This window comes from Embiotoca jacksoni, unplaced genomic scaffold (assembly GCF_022577435.1).
Source record: "Embiotoca jacksoni isolate LCO1_2020_lvr unplaced genomic scaffold, fEmbJac1.0.p SCAF_18, whole genome shotgun sequence".
In the NCBI taxonomy this organism is placed as follows: domain Eukaryota; kingdom Metazoa; phylum Chordata; class Actinopteri; family Embiotocidae; genus Embiotoca; species Embiotoca jacksoni.
In genome coordinates this window covers 11,950,485-11,965,632 of record NW_027185318.1, presented here as the reverse complement: position 1 = coordinate 11,965,632, position 15,148 = coordinate 11,950,485, and the positions used below count along the sequence as shown (strand labels likewise).

The 15,148-nt window shown below is 45.6% G+C and overlaps 1 protein-coding gene across 1 annotated transcript in view; it reads right to left on the bottom strand.

Annotated features, from left to right (window-relative positions):
* The window catches only part of LOC138200256 (neuronal PAS domain-containing protein 3), a 268,641-nt gene extending 253,902 nt beyond the window's left edge, over positions 1 to 14,739 (bottom strand). The window contains 1 exon segment of the mRNA XM_069152828.1: positions 13,743 to 14,739. Coding sequence (XP_069008929.1) covers positions 13,743 to 13,933 — 191 coding nt within the window. The 5' untranslated portion in view covers positions 13,934 to 14,739.
* Positions 14,740 to 15,148: the final 409 nt, after the last annotated feature.

The following is a 15,148-nucleotide window of genomic DNA, read 5'->3' as shown; positions in this document are numbered from 1 at the left end:
AAGGACAGGTAGATATTGGTCCTGAGGTGGGAAGCTGCCGAGTCAGCAGGTCTGAGCTGATTAAATCCTCTGTCTACGAGGAGAGGAGAGGAGAGGAGAGGAGAGGAGAGGAGAGGAGAGGAGAGGAGAGGAGAGGAGACACAGCGAGAGATGAGAATAAGAGAAAAGAGGGAGAGAGGCGCGATGGGGCTGCTGGTTTCCGGGATTTAGAGGCAAATCTTCTGTGACGGACTGATTGCAAAGTCCCAAAAGTCATTATGATGTCATACGCTAAAGTCCACTCATTCTGATCAGCGCCATGGTGGCCCTTTTAAAAATAAACCCAGCATTAATTACATATTAGGCCCTAAAGAGAGGCATGTTTGGGAGTGTGGATGGTTTGATTGACATGCCTGGGGGTGCAGCCAGGTTTCTGGTAAAGGTGGGCGGGGCATAGTGTCTTCAATCACACCCACCCCTCGCTCCTCCCCAGAATGCCAGACCGAAGACTTCAAATAGCACTTTACAAACAAGTGAATGATGTCACAGTGGGTTGCCACTGAGGTTCCCTCTATTTGCCTGCACAGGGACGATGCATTTTCTTTACTTTGACGAACACGATCTCCCAAAAGCATCAGGGGCGAAAAGTTAACGGCTCGACAGAACGAAGACATTCAAGTAGAAGCACTTAGCCATCTCTGTCGGACAAACGGATATCTATATTTGAATCAGAAATACCTCCGATATACGCACCGCTCTGATATCATGGACATTGCCAGTTGACAAAGAGGATGGTTTTTGGTGCAAAGTCAGTTTTGTTTACCACTTTCACCGCGTCATCGTCCATTTTTCCAACTTTCTTGAAAGAGAAAATTAAACAATCAGACCCCCACTTTACACAAGAACATCATTATTTCTCTTCCTGAATGAAGGAGGCCATGAAATCTCTACGGTGGGTCAATTTCAATATTACCTGCGCTGGTCAGTGATTGTAAATGCAGTCTGGAGTCCTTCCGAATAATAATTGCAGCCAAAACGACCTTCTGGTTCGCAGCGCGCTTGTTGCTGCTCATTAAAATCGCGAGTGACGTGGGAGTATTTTTTTTTTTTTTTGGTGGGAAGATCTTCTTTCCTTCTGTCGGATTTGTATCTGCTCGGTGTGAAATTCAGCTGCTGCACGAAAACAGAAGATGTTGAAAATGTTTGTGCCAATCCGATGGAAATTGCAATATATTGGAACGTTTGGGAACAGATGCGGTGACGGAGAGAAATTAAAGCTGTCAGGACAGCGACACCCCGACAGCTCACTGAGGTGCTGTTCTCTTTGAGCCTCATTTTTTGGCATATATTGTTTGCAAATTAGTGACATTAAAAGCAGCCAAATCAGCTGTTAGAAGTGTAAGGTTGCATAAAAGAAAACTTTAAAAATCAACTTCTGAAGTCTTTTTTCTACAATTTCTGAGCAGATTTCTTTGTGATTTTTGCTCTCTGTTTCGGTTTGTCTGGCTGAATGTCCCATCTGGAGCGATGAGGGACCACAGGGAATATTCTATCCCCTCTGTTATGTCAATTGTTCAACCCATAGAAAACTTTTGCCCGCTGACATAATCAGACTTAGAAAGTGGTTCAATTTGAGGATCACTGAAGGCATTTGGAACGACATGAAGCTTGAAAGAATCCTCGTGATTCAGACTAAAAGAGGTTGTTTACCGAAACAGTCGCGTGACTTAAAGGAGACAAACAAGTGTCTGTAAATAAAAAAAAGATAAAACAAAACTCACATTTCTTATACATTGCAGCGTGGCCGGTCTACAGTTTAACTATTAGTTTAAAATCAACAAAACCACTAACGACATGTTTGTGCTTCTTTCCGGCCCTAAAAATTTTTTTTTTAAATAAATAAATAACAACAACAGCTTCAGCCGTGTGCAACATCATTTACATTTTCATACATTTTGTTTTCATCTGGGACAAAACCAGAGTCCGTGTCAGAGTGCCGTTGCAGGGAAATTTACACATTGTCATTTGGTAACGACGGACAAACCGCCGCCAAGGCTCAATTGTTTGTCCGGAGACATTTTCTATGCATTTTCTTTCCAAAGACAAATATAAATTCAGTTTAAAAAAAAAAAAAAAAAAAAAAGCAATTTTCACTCAGACGTCAACTGACGGACGCATCAGCCGACCGCTTCTTTCTCCTCTCTGATAACCGTGTTTACATGCATGTCTGGACAAAACCAATCTGCTCAAATCACAGAGGGAAGCGCGGCCAAAGAAAGTCCATGTTGGAGGCAAAACTTAAAGCATCAGGACTTTCATTTATTTATCTATCTATCTATCTATCTATCTATCTATCTATCTATCCATCTATTTATTGGCCGAGCCGTTTCCGAACGACACGTCAGGATCTTGCCAAGCTCGTACGCTCACAGCTCCACAAAAAACACCAAACACCAAACCAACCAACTCCCTGCCAAAAGAAAACCTCAGAGCCTCTCACTCTCTCGCTCTGTGTCTCCTGCTCATCAGAATGGGATAATGGGACATTTTATTGTGTTATTTTGCCCCTGGGGAGGAAGGGGAGGGAGAGGGGGGGACGGGGAGGAATAGAGGGAGGGCGGGAGGACTGGGTGTTTTGGAGACAAAGCCAACTTTGTGCTTTGTGGTTTTTCTGTTGTTTCTGAATGTTCGCCAACACTATCACCACCACAGCCTCCCTTTTCTCTCACAGTGCTTGCTCTCTCTCCGTCTCTCACGGCAGCCTCCGTTTTCTCTCTCTCTCTGCTCTCAATCTGTCCTCATTTGGTTGGTTGTCGTTGAGTCCGCCGAGTTTTCCTTCACATCTTCCCGAGATGTTAAAAATGTTAAAGGTTCTCATCACAAGTTTCAAAAAGGGGACGTGTTCAAATAGCTTCTGTTGTTCACCCACTAAAAATCTTCTGTTTACGATGTAAAACAAAGTAAACAACCAGACTGTGATGTGGTTTTGTTTTGCTTTCATTAATTACTTCAAAAATTTTTTTTACTGATAGCTACAAGGTGCGTTTCAGTTTCTGTCAATCAATTAATCCATTAATTGAACATGCATACAAGACAGTGATGCTGTATCACTGTTTCCTGTTTAAACAGCAAATGATATAAGGCTAAAAGTAATTCAGTTTACGGAAAGAGAAATCTAACAGGGAAAAAAGTCTCGTCACAAACTTCATGGTTTTTATTTAGAATTGTTTTTTTTTTTTTTAAATCACGTCTTTAAATGTCTAAAAGTCTTCCATTTGTTTTTGCTGCAGGTTAAGTGATTATGCATCTGAGGTATTACGAGGTTCTGTCTGTCCATCACACACACAATGAAGATTCGTTCATGAGCGCAGAATATAGATTGTATGTATTACTAGTAAATAAAAAAATGTCCCGTTTCAGCCCAGTTACTCTTCATCCGTTGGGCTGAAGACGTTTTTCTAAACGCAGTCTGGTTACAGAAAAATGCAACCACTTTTAAACTCCATTAACAACACGCGCGCGCACACACACACACACACACACACACACACACACACACACACACACACACACACACGCGGTATGGCTTCGGGCAATCAGGCAGGTGTTCCCACCCGCCTGACTCCTCTGGGGAAGCTAACCAAGCTCTCCTGCGGAGCTGCAAGAGGCTCTTATCCAACCTGCGGATGAGTTTGATTCATCCTAACAGTCGTCCGCTGGTGAGAGCCAATCAGGTCGATGAGCGACTCGGCCATATATCATACTTCTCTCTCTCTCTCTCTCTCTCTCTCTCTCTCTCTCTCTCGCTCTCTTTCACTCTCACTGTCTCGCCAGTGTTTCCTTCAGCCTTACACTGATCCATTTTACGTCTCTTAAGATTTCCCATATTTTGTTTTACATTCATTTACCATCACTTTGCAGTCTTTTACTTTGCCTGTTATTTGTGCTTTCAATGTTCCTGATGCTGTTGATTTTTGCATCCTGAGTCTATCTCACATTTAGAATTTAGAGTACAGTAGTAATAATAATAATACAAACGAAACCAATCCGTTGTTTGTTCATGCGCTCTAAAGCGAGAAAAAAGAAAAGCCAGAAAGTCATCAGTTTTCGTGGCCTTCTGGTTACAAATCCCTTCCGGTTACAAATCCCTTCCGACAAATAAGTCAACGCTGTTGAGCGGTACAAAAACGAGTCGGTTAGAATGAAGAATATAAATCTGTGTTTGGGTCAAAATAAGCTCTCCGAACTTCGCCGTCATGATTATGATGATAAACATACGGTTAAGGTTAGAGTACCATCAGGTCGGGCTTTTTAAAAAGACAACGCGTGCTTTTTACAGCTGTGAGACGAACAGTCTAAAGTTTTGTTGATCCGTCCTTCGACCCCAACCTCCTCCCCACAAGGACTTTGTTGTGCTACAACTACAGCCACCAGAGGGTGCTGTCACTTGCACGGGAATATGTTTTTTGAGGCATTTCCTGAAACACTTGATGCTGTCATGCCTTGTTTTTAAAAACAGATCCACCCCCACCACCACCAAAAGGAAGACAGATTTTTTTGTATTTTGCCCTTTCAGTCTCTTGATTCCTTTCAATCTTTCCTCTTAGAATCAAACAGTTTTTCATCCTTTTCACTTCCCTATAGATTTTAATGTCCACCTCTTCTCCGGTTTTCTTCCCTCTCCATGATTTTCTCTCCCCCTCACTGCTGCTCCATCCCTCCTCTCCATCATCTTCCTCTCCAGAGCCGCTGTAGTGTACTGATAGTGGGAGCACTTGTGCAGTCGGCTATGAAGTCTGTCCTCCTTCTGCTCCTCTTCCTTCTGCCCCCACCTCCTCTCTCTCTCTCTCTCTGTCTCCCTCTCCCGCTCCCTCTCCCTCTACCTGGAAATTAATTTGGTCTCCTCCAGATGCCTATCGGTGCTGAAATGCCCCCAGAAATAGATCCACAAACAGCGGCTCAGCCAAAACGCTGTTGCTGGCTGACAGCTTTTAGCAGAAATACTGCTGGATGGAGAAGGGGGGAAGGGGGGTCTGGGGGGCTGATGGAGAGATGAACAGAGGGACGGATGGATGGATGGATGGATGGATGGATGGATGGATGGATGGATGGACGTAGGCAGGGAGTAAATGGTGGGAGCGCAGAGCCTCGGAGGGAGGAAAAGATGGATGGATGAGGGGAGAAATTAATAGATGGATTACCTACAAATTTGTACACTTTATTGCCTAAACAAACCATCAGTTTTGAGATTGATTTCCTTCCTTCCAGGCAGTCATTGCTTTCCGTTCATTTCTATGAAAATCATCTCTCGGAGACTGGAAACCTGCCGCAGAGACATAATTCATCACAATAAAAGATTTAATCACCTTTTTTTTTTTTCACCCCCCCCGTCAATGTTGGGGCGTCATCACGTGCTGCAGTTACACAGGAGCGGATTTTAAGGGGCTGCTCGTGGTGCATTCAAGGACGCATCTAGGATTTGACTGTCAGCTGCCAAACAAGGACTTGTTTGACCAAACTGCACTTCAGACACGTTGAGTTAGATCATGAGTCAGCAGAACTCTCGGCTCGGCTTTAAAAGAAGTATGTTATACAATCACTGCCTCGTACTTCGGTTTTATTCACTGCAGAAGGCTAACTTCTTAAAAGTGTTGCTGGTTAGCTGTGAACAGGAAAGGAAGTGCAAACCAATCAAAAGACCACCATGAATGACACTAGTTCAGGAACTACCAGCACAACAAGCACATTTTGTAGACGCAAACTCTGCGACAATCCTCCACCATTGATTTGAATGCATTCGGCGCATGTTACGCTTTTATCCAAAACGCTTTACAATTTGCCTTTTTTCACACTGTTACAGTAACGGAGGCGAACGACCAGACAAAGCTCTGGCCTAACTTTAAAGCCCAGTTCACACCAAAGGTCCTAGATAATCTCTTCACACACCAACGGGCGTCTCCAAATTGTCAACCTTCTCTTTAAGACGCTACAAATTCAATCCAGCCACCAGAAATCATGAAAAGCCTTCGTTTAAAACAGAAGTACAGACTCTCTCCTGCGGAGATGTTACATCATCTGTCCGGTTGCTTTGGTGCAAACTGGCAGCTTTCAGCGAGTTTTAAATCACCCTGTTGCCAATCTTTGGTCTAAACTGGGGTTCACCGTCTTCCTGAAGGTTCAAGGACACTTGACGACGATGACGACAGCAGGACCCCAGGGGATGGAACTAATAATCCTGTGACTGGACAACAACCTGCTTCTTCTGCTGATTATTAACACTCTCGAAAAGTAGCAGCAGTAGGCAAAAAAAAAAGTTCACACCCAATCATCATTCTACAACGTGATATTCAACAGAGACAACCTGCTCTGTGGTCCAAAAACAGACACAAGCAGGTAGCTTGATGATAAGCTGAAGCATCAGAACTGGAGATCTGAACCAGGATCTCTGGCAGGATAATCGGGCTCATGTAAAATGTGATAACATTTTTTTTTTTTTTTTTCCCCATTCAGTTTCATCCACTTGCAAATCAGAAACCAAACTTTCAACCAGTCTAAACTGTTCAACCCAAATCAACAGGAACATCGTTTTTGTCTCACAGATCCTGATCTCCCAAAGGAATCGGTCAGTGAGGAAGAAAACCGACCTTCATCGTCCAAACAATAATGCTCTCGCTCCGCAGTGTGAATGCAACTTCCTGCCGTCGGCTCGGAGCTTCCAGCCTTCTCCATCCAGGACAAACGAAAGGATAAAAGCTCTCGGTGGCACAATCAGTTGGACAGCAGCGCGGTGTAATTTCAGCTCTATACATTTGACCTCTGACCCCTCCGCCCGGTTCCTGCTCTTTAACAGCACACGTATGCAAATAACCGGCTGTTAATCTGCTGCTGGGTGCCGACCTGATACCTCGGACTTCAGTTATAGCTGGCTCCGTATTGTACTCCGTAACGTGCTGCAATAATCAGACACACCATCTCTTATTCGGCGGACGAACCGTCTACGTCTATTCAAAAGGATAATTCCAGTTTATGTCATATTTCCCCACAATTCGTGGACATTCTGCTGTATAGACACGCGGTTAATCGAGGAGTCGAGCAAAACGACGCATATCGGGGCCGGCGGTAACAGCTGCCTACATCTCTCCAAATAAACAGAAATTTGACATGAATCCCTTCAAACGTGTTCTCTGTCTGACTGAAAACGCCTCGTCGTCCATGATCCATCCCCGAATCTCTGCAGAGCACAAAGTTTGTACGAACCACAGACACATTAGACACATTTACGGGAGATAAACTGTTGACGTAACCGGAATTATCGTTCAAGACAGTTTGAAGGTTAAGAGCAAGTCCAAAAAAGAAAAACTAAAGTGACCTTTTAATTCTTCATACTGTTGTTTCACTGTTGTCTACAGCTTCTTTTGGATTTAGAAAAAGATAAATAAAACGTGGAACAACATGAATCGACTCTAATGCATGCAAATTGCACTGTTTGAAAAAATTGTAGTCACAAAAAAAAAAAAAGAATACGAGAAGCAAAATATTCTTTTACATCACAGAGCAGGTGGTCAAGATTGAGGCTCAAAAACTGCAACCTCCCTGTAAGAATACAAAATAATCCAACAAGTGTTCAGAGGAAATTCAACAATATGAATAAAAACATCTATTTCAGAAGTAAACGATTGTTGAACAATAACTGAAGATAATTATCATGGAGCACATGAGAGCACAATCTCTCCCCCCCCCCCCGCACCAAGAGGTTTTTGCCTTAAACTTGAGCTGCAGTTCAGGACAGCGCTGACAGATGAGTCCAACTGTTGAGCTAAAAATGATTGTGAACTGATCTGACTTAATTTAGCTAAGAACAACACACTTCAAAAAAAAAAAATCAATTAATTTCGAACAATTGTCAAGAAACAGACATGAAAACGCATATTTGAGGGTTCAGACAGCAGCGGCAGGTCTTTGGTCGTGTGTTGAAGTACAGATATGGATGGGAAATGAAACTGCGATTCAGAAGATTTCACACTTACACACACACAAAAACAAAACAAAAATCATCAGATGTGAGTCAGGAAACTTGAACGTCACTGCAACGCCCTCACAGCAGCAGTGTGACGGCTAGTTTTGAACCTGCAACGTTCACTTTATCTGGTTTCATTATTTACTGCCACAAATGCTCACACTCACACACACACATACACATATACACACACACACATACACACACACACCTGAGTCCTTCCAGATCATTTCAGGACTCCAGCACTAATGTAGAAAAAGTCGCAGCAACAAAAAAAAACAACAACACATAAACACTGTATGTCAGAACACTTTTGCCAGATGTTCAAAGCTTTTCAAACATTCTGCGTTTTTTTTTTGTTTTGTTCAGAGCACGTGTTGCGATGTTAAACTTGAAGACGTGTGGGAAAACTAGCGACACCAATAGAAGCAGCGAGGGCCCGTCGAGCAGGGAGAGAACTAAATTATCCGCACCTGTCGTAGGAACAGATTTTAGAGAAAGAAAAAAAAAACACCAACATGCCATCAACCAGCGTCCACGCTCACCTGTCCACGCTGATGTCACGTCCCTTCAACGCGCCAAACTAGAAACACAGAGCAAGGGAAGAAGGAACAGCTTGGAAACGAATGCGGTGCTGTGATCATGCTGCTGAGTTAAATGCTTCTCGATACGTTTACAGACGTGACGGAGAAAGTGTGAGCTACCTGTACAGTGACTCACGCCGCCACTAAACCAACATGGCGATAGAGCCCAGAGTTCATCAGCTGTGAGCAGAAATCATGTACACGTTCAGATTTCCACCTTAAAAAAACAAAAACAAACAGAACCAGTGAGTCACCTTTAAGGTCACGTCCAGGTCTGCTCTGTTTGACCTGCACAGAAAACAAACCTTGCTCATCCCTCCACGTTAAAACTTCCTGTTAATTCCACTGACACACACACACACACACACACTCGTTTGTCATCGATGCATGCCCATGTTTTCCTCCACACTCACACACCTGGCTCGTTTGGAGCGTCAACACACTGCATGGCTTCCTGTCGTGCACGCGCACGTGCGTGTATAAGTACATCCACATATACCAAAACACACAGCCAGGCGAGAGAGGCGAGACGAGACCAGTGAAAAGGCAAAAAGACAGGCAAATGTTTCCCCAGAACAGTCAGCCAACCGACCTGTTACCCAGCCACACGCCTCTCCGTCTGACACACACACACACAGGCACAGGCACGCGCGCACGCACGCACACCTCGACTCTCCTCTGGAAAAGGGTAACAGCGTTCCTCCTGACACCTCCAGGCTCAAGAATTAAAAAACGCAAAGCGACGCGGGAAGCAGCCGATAACCCCACCGGGGCAGCCGGTTCGTTCAGAGCCGCCCGTGTGCAGCTGTAAACATGCAGCGAGGGAGGAGTGAGTGTGTGCGGGAACAAAAATCCAAGCCCCGTTACCGTTCTTTCCGCGTCGGGTCCTGCTGGATGCTCGGCTTGGTGGGCGCCATCTTCCTGCAACAATTATTTGATTTTCTTACTTTCGGCTCTTTTCGCTTTATTCGCTCCTCAGGTTTTTTTCTTTTTTTTTTTTTTATTTGGACGCGGAGTCGCGGCGGTGCGCTGCGCCCTGACAGCAATGCGTCATGGTCGGTGTGTTAAGACAAAGCCATGTCCGTGTGTGTGAACGTGTGTGTGTGTGTGTGGGGTTTGGAGCGTGCGTGCGTGCTATGCGTGCGTCTCGTGCTCGTCTCTGCCGCTGCCGCCGCCGCTGCTCAGGAGCGTGGAAACAACGGGTGGTGGAGGAGAAGGCAGGGACGGGGCTGCATGCCGAGCGGAGTGAGGGGGGAACCCGGGGTGGATGCCTCTCAGATCCCGCTCTCTCTCTCTCTCTCTCTCTCTCTCCTCCTCGTCCTTCTCTCGGTCTCTCTCTCTCTCTCTCCACACACGCACAGCTTCGGTTTTTTGGCACTACAGAGGAATTTCCTGCATGCGCTCCGGAGGTATGGGGGGGAAAAAAGGCAAACAGGCGCGTCAAATCTTTACATTCTCGGAGCCGCTGCAGCGCCTATATCCCCGGTAAGATCCCCGCGGCGGAGCGTCGCGCGGCGGTCAAAGTCTTCTGTGGGTTTTCGGAGCATTTTTCCCTCCTCTGGCTGCTGACAGGAAAAAAAAAAAAAAAAAGGGACACCACACATCTCCGGTATTTTCTCCAGCCCCGGTGCAACAACGCCACTCAGTTGCAGTTGGAGTCAGTTTGTGTGTGTGTGTGTGTGTGTGTGTGTGTGTGGTGTGTTTATTATTTATTATCCCCCGTCTTCCTGTATTACAGGTTGCACCTCGGGGTTATTATCCAATTTTTAAACATCACACACACAAAAAAAAGCAACCACCCAGGGTGCGCGGAGGGGATGATGGGGGATTTATTTGGATAGTTTCCCTGTAAATCAGATCCATGCACCTCCACACACACACACACACACACACACACACACACCGTCCTCTCCATCCTCCCCATCCTTCCTTTCTTCTGTGTCATAATAAACACGTCACAGCAAATGTCTCACTTCAAAATTCCAAAATCAAGTCACTAACTTTTTACATGCAGTATTTGTTTTTTGTATATCCGAGGATCTAAAAATCAATTTTGTTCTGATCAGATTTTTTTTTTTTAAATGTAAGGCCAGTAAAATATATTTTCCTCCAGGCTTTGATGTTTGCACGTCAGCAATGGCTCATTTATCCTCCAACAGAAACTACCGCCTGCCTCTTCTTCTTTTGCTGTCTTTTCTCCCCCTTTTAACATTCATTTAAATTCACTCTTTTTTTTTCTTTTTTTTTTTCTTCTTTTTGTTAAATGTATAATTCATTGTAACCAAATCAGTGTTGCCGTGTGATTAACCCCCGGGTATCTAGCCCTTTGGAAGCTGAAAAGCCTCCCTTTCTATATACCAATGACCTGTCAAGGTCAAAGGCATGCTGGGTATTCTCCACACAAACACGGGGTTACAGGCGGTGCTGTGGCGGAAAAATAAAGCCTGGAGAGAGTGTGTGTGTGTGTGTGGGGGGGGGGGGGGGGGGGGTTGGGGACCGTGACCTCCAGTCGATGATCGTCACGAGCCGAGCGCCCGCCGATCAACACGTGTGGTTACATATTCAGAAAAAAAAAGGGCATTGACGTGTGCTTTTTGCCTCATCATGTTCGACGGCAGGAGCATCGGGTTCCAGCAGCGACTTTGGATTCTTTTCAAGAGAGAGAAATGCAGATTTTTCTCATTCAAACTGATTCTTTAAATCATCTGAGGTTGTTTTTCTTTTCTTTTCTGTTTTTTTTGTTTTTGTTTTTGTTTTTTTTGCTGCATTCCTGGTTTCCAGTTCATTCACCTGTGCTTAAGAAGGCAATCCAAGCAGCTGTTGGGTCACACGGCAGTCGAACAAACTGAAGAGGTCGCAGGTTTGACCCCACATCAGCGCCTTCACTCGGCCCTGGACTGAACTGAACCGACTTCGTTGAGACGCCGGAGAGTTTCATGTGACGTTTCGTGAGGATAATCGTAAGTGTAATCCGAATATGTTTGAGTTTTTTTTGTTTGTTTTTTTAAGCTTGAGCTGTGCCTTTGTGAACCTAGAGAAAACCGGCTCACGTCTGATTGTATGTTTTTTTTTTTTTTTAACCCCGGTCCGGTTAAAAAAAAACAAAAAAAACAAGTGCTCCATCCGTGTTTTTTTTCCCCCCGGAGGAGGTTCAGCTGCCCCTTCTCTCTCTCTCTTTCTCCCTCTCTCTCTGCCCATCTCAGCTCTGCTTACTGAGAGCAGTCAAACGGAGGCGACGTGGATAATGGAGCGTAATGTATAAACATATTAGCTCCCAGCTGTTTGTTGGGGGGGACATTATGTATGGTAAGAGGGGGGGGGGGCTCTGCGACCGGGAGGTGACGAAGGCGAGACGAGCCTCCGAGGCCGTTCGAAATCTAGACGCATGAAGACCACGATATTCCCTTTAACCTTTAAATGAGATCGTTTAGGCCCGAGCGCTGTTCCTACACTGGGGGTCTGTGGGGGGAGGGGGAGGGGGGCTCAAAGGGTCCTCGAGGAGGATCCTGACGCGCCCCCCCCCCCCCCCCCCCCCCCACCCAGATGCCCCATGACGACACAGATAAGCTCCGGCAGGGTTTTCTGTCAGGAGAAATGATCCGAGGACAGCGCTTCCCCCCGGTCCTTATGGACACGAACATACAGTCCACTACACCAAAAAAAAAAAAAAAAATGCTCCCTCATGAGGGGTCCGGGGTTCCGTGTGTGTGCCCAGAAGCCCCTCACTTTAAATGACAATGCAGCCCCTCATTCGCCTCGTATTTGTTGCTCTAAGAGGGGTTGAGACGCTCTCGGTGCATTCAGAGAGGCCCCGAGCTCGTGATTTATGTCCTGTTTGCTCCCCACAGCTTTTAGACTTTTACACACACATAGCTGCACTCCATAATGTGGAGAGTTTTTCCCCGGTAATAAGGCGTGTGTGCGTGCATGCGTGCATGTGTGTGTGTGTATGTGTGTGTGCGTGTGTGTGTTGGGGTGTGTTTTGGTCATCCCATGGCTACCAGATGATTAGTAAAAAAAACAAACCCCACTGAGTGGCTGGACAGGGAGGCAATCATTTAGTCTCAGAGTGGAGGAGGGAAATAAGGAAATAACACGGGGGTGGATGAAGAGAATCGTCACCAGGGTGGACTCGAACAGCCGCGGCTTCATGGCTAGCTGGAAAACACTCAACGCGTTTGTCGTCTTCTCGTAAAAGAACTCGCCCATCTATTTCTGATAAATTACCTCTTGTGTTTCCATCAAATTAGCAGAACAAGACGATAGTTGTTTCTCCTGAATTACCTGCACTTTACTCCACCATTCCTGCCTAACTAGTTAAAAACCCACTCCTGGATTTCCACTAAATCACCGCAACCGGATTTACTCCTCCTGCCGCTTCATTCTTCTGTCTTTGCTGAGTACACATCTTTCCACAAAACACTTGTGTATAAAAAAAAAAAAAACTTGCTTTGAAAACACAAAAATAATCCCAGAGCAAACTGCGAATATTGACTTTAATCCTTTTACGTGGCATTAAAGCCACAATATTCTCCCCTTCTTCTCCTATCAGGCTCGATTGAAAAGAAAATTGAAAAGAGAAAAAAGGAAATAACTACAACAGGCCAGATTTTTTTGGTGACATTTCTGCCTTTGCGATAACGCTTAAACCGTCTCCGTCCAGTTTCACACATGGAGGAGAAAAGATGTAGTTACACCTGCATTCTTGGGGGTAATGGAGGATTTCTAAAGCTTTGATTTTAAAATACCAACTGATAGCCGGGGAAAAAAGTCGCTCCATGATACCTCAAAAGAAGGTCTTTAAAAAAAAAAAAAAATCAAACCAAAAAAAAGTGACCACTGATTCAGAGATGCCCAACTGTACTTGAACATACAAAAAAATGTCCCATGAAGCGGAACTGTGATAATCCCATAACAGATTTCAATGGATTTATGAGGATCAAAATACAAAATATCACAGCAAAATGTGTTATAGGGATACCACAGGGGACAGAAATCTCCCTGCAAACCCACTTTTAATCAAATAAGTATGTTTAACGTGGATTTGAATACTTTTCTACATTTATTTTTAAGCTCCTTTTTTTTTTTTTTTTTTTTTTTTTTTTTCCATCTTTACATTGTTAACGCTACAGGTCGTTCTTCCTGCAGCTCCCCCAACATACCTTTGCTGGTAGGCGGTGATTCCTTGCACGCTCTGCTGGGTCCCGTTCGTGGCTCCGGGTACTGGCACCGGAACGCGACCCAACTGGGGTCCGGTCACCATCCCGCCGCCTCCGCCGCTGCCGCCTCCTCCGCCACCGACTCCTCCGGCCGCCGTCACTTGGACGCTGAAATCCGGGAAGATCCTGATCATGGTCCCCGGCCGTCTCCGATGCGCTCCCGCGTCTGTAGTTTAACAACCTTCCTCCCGGTGCTTCCTCCCCACACAGACCGGTCACCGATTACTGGGATCAATGGAGGTATCGATTCGGCAGTAAAATATAAACAACAAGCTTCTTTTTTTGTTGTTTTTTAATTTTTTAATTATTCTTTTCTTCTCTAACCTTCGGCTATAACTCTCGAGCAAATCCGGATCATGGTCCCGTTGCGCAAAACAGTCACAAATCAACGAACCGTTGGATTGTAGCGATCATTAAGTGTATGTGATGCTCAAAAAGAAAAGATCATAAACCTTTTCCGTTGTTATTTCTTCTTCCGTGTCTTCCTCGTGCCTCTATCCTTCAGAGATAACCCCGCGTGCTGCTCCGGATCATGGTCCCGGTGTCTCTGGTGCGCGCGCGGTCTCCCCCCTTCTCTCTCCTCCCACTCAACAATCAATGGGATCAATGGATCAGTGGATCTGAGAGGTGATTATTTCACCGATTAGAGACCGACGGACGGCCGTGTCTGTGATGTTACCTGCCGGTGCAGGGGGAGGAGGGGGACCTCCAGGCTCTCCTCTCTCCTCACGCGGGCACTGCCGCCGGCTCACCCTCCCGAGAAAGGCATCCCGTCCCCCGGTTTCTCCTCCGCCTTGGTTGTCTGCCTGGTTGTGTCGGTGGGGGTGTCTGTGGGAACCCGGAGGAGAGCAGTCAGTGTCAGTCTTGTAAGTCTTGTCAGTCAGGAGGCAAAGCCGCGCGGCTCTCAGCAGCACGAGCTCGGCAATGACATCGGTGTGATACAGTGATACAGCAGCAGCAGCAGCGCCAGAGTGTGTGTCGGTATGTCGGCGAGCGCCTGCGTGTGTACGCGCCTGAGCATGTGTGTGCCGTCCTCTACGCTCAACACGACACACACACACACACACACACACACACACACACACAGAGAGCGAGAGAGAGAGAGAGCGTTTGTTCAGCGGGAGAGCATTTCCTCTGGCTTTAACGTGCGGAATAACGTCGCTGTAAACTGAACGTCTATTGTAAAACAGCCTCGATAAGAAAGAGACTATTTCATTGCAACAAGCCTATTTTTAATCCTTGAATGATTCTGGACTGCATCTCTGTGGGATGAAAGTCATTAAGGTCTTAAATCGGAGTTAAAACGTTCAAATTGACCAAACTGAGAGCCGTACGCTGAAACGAAAACG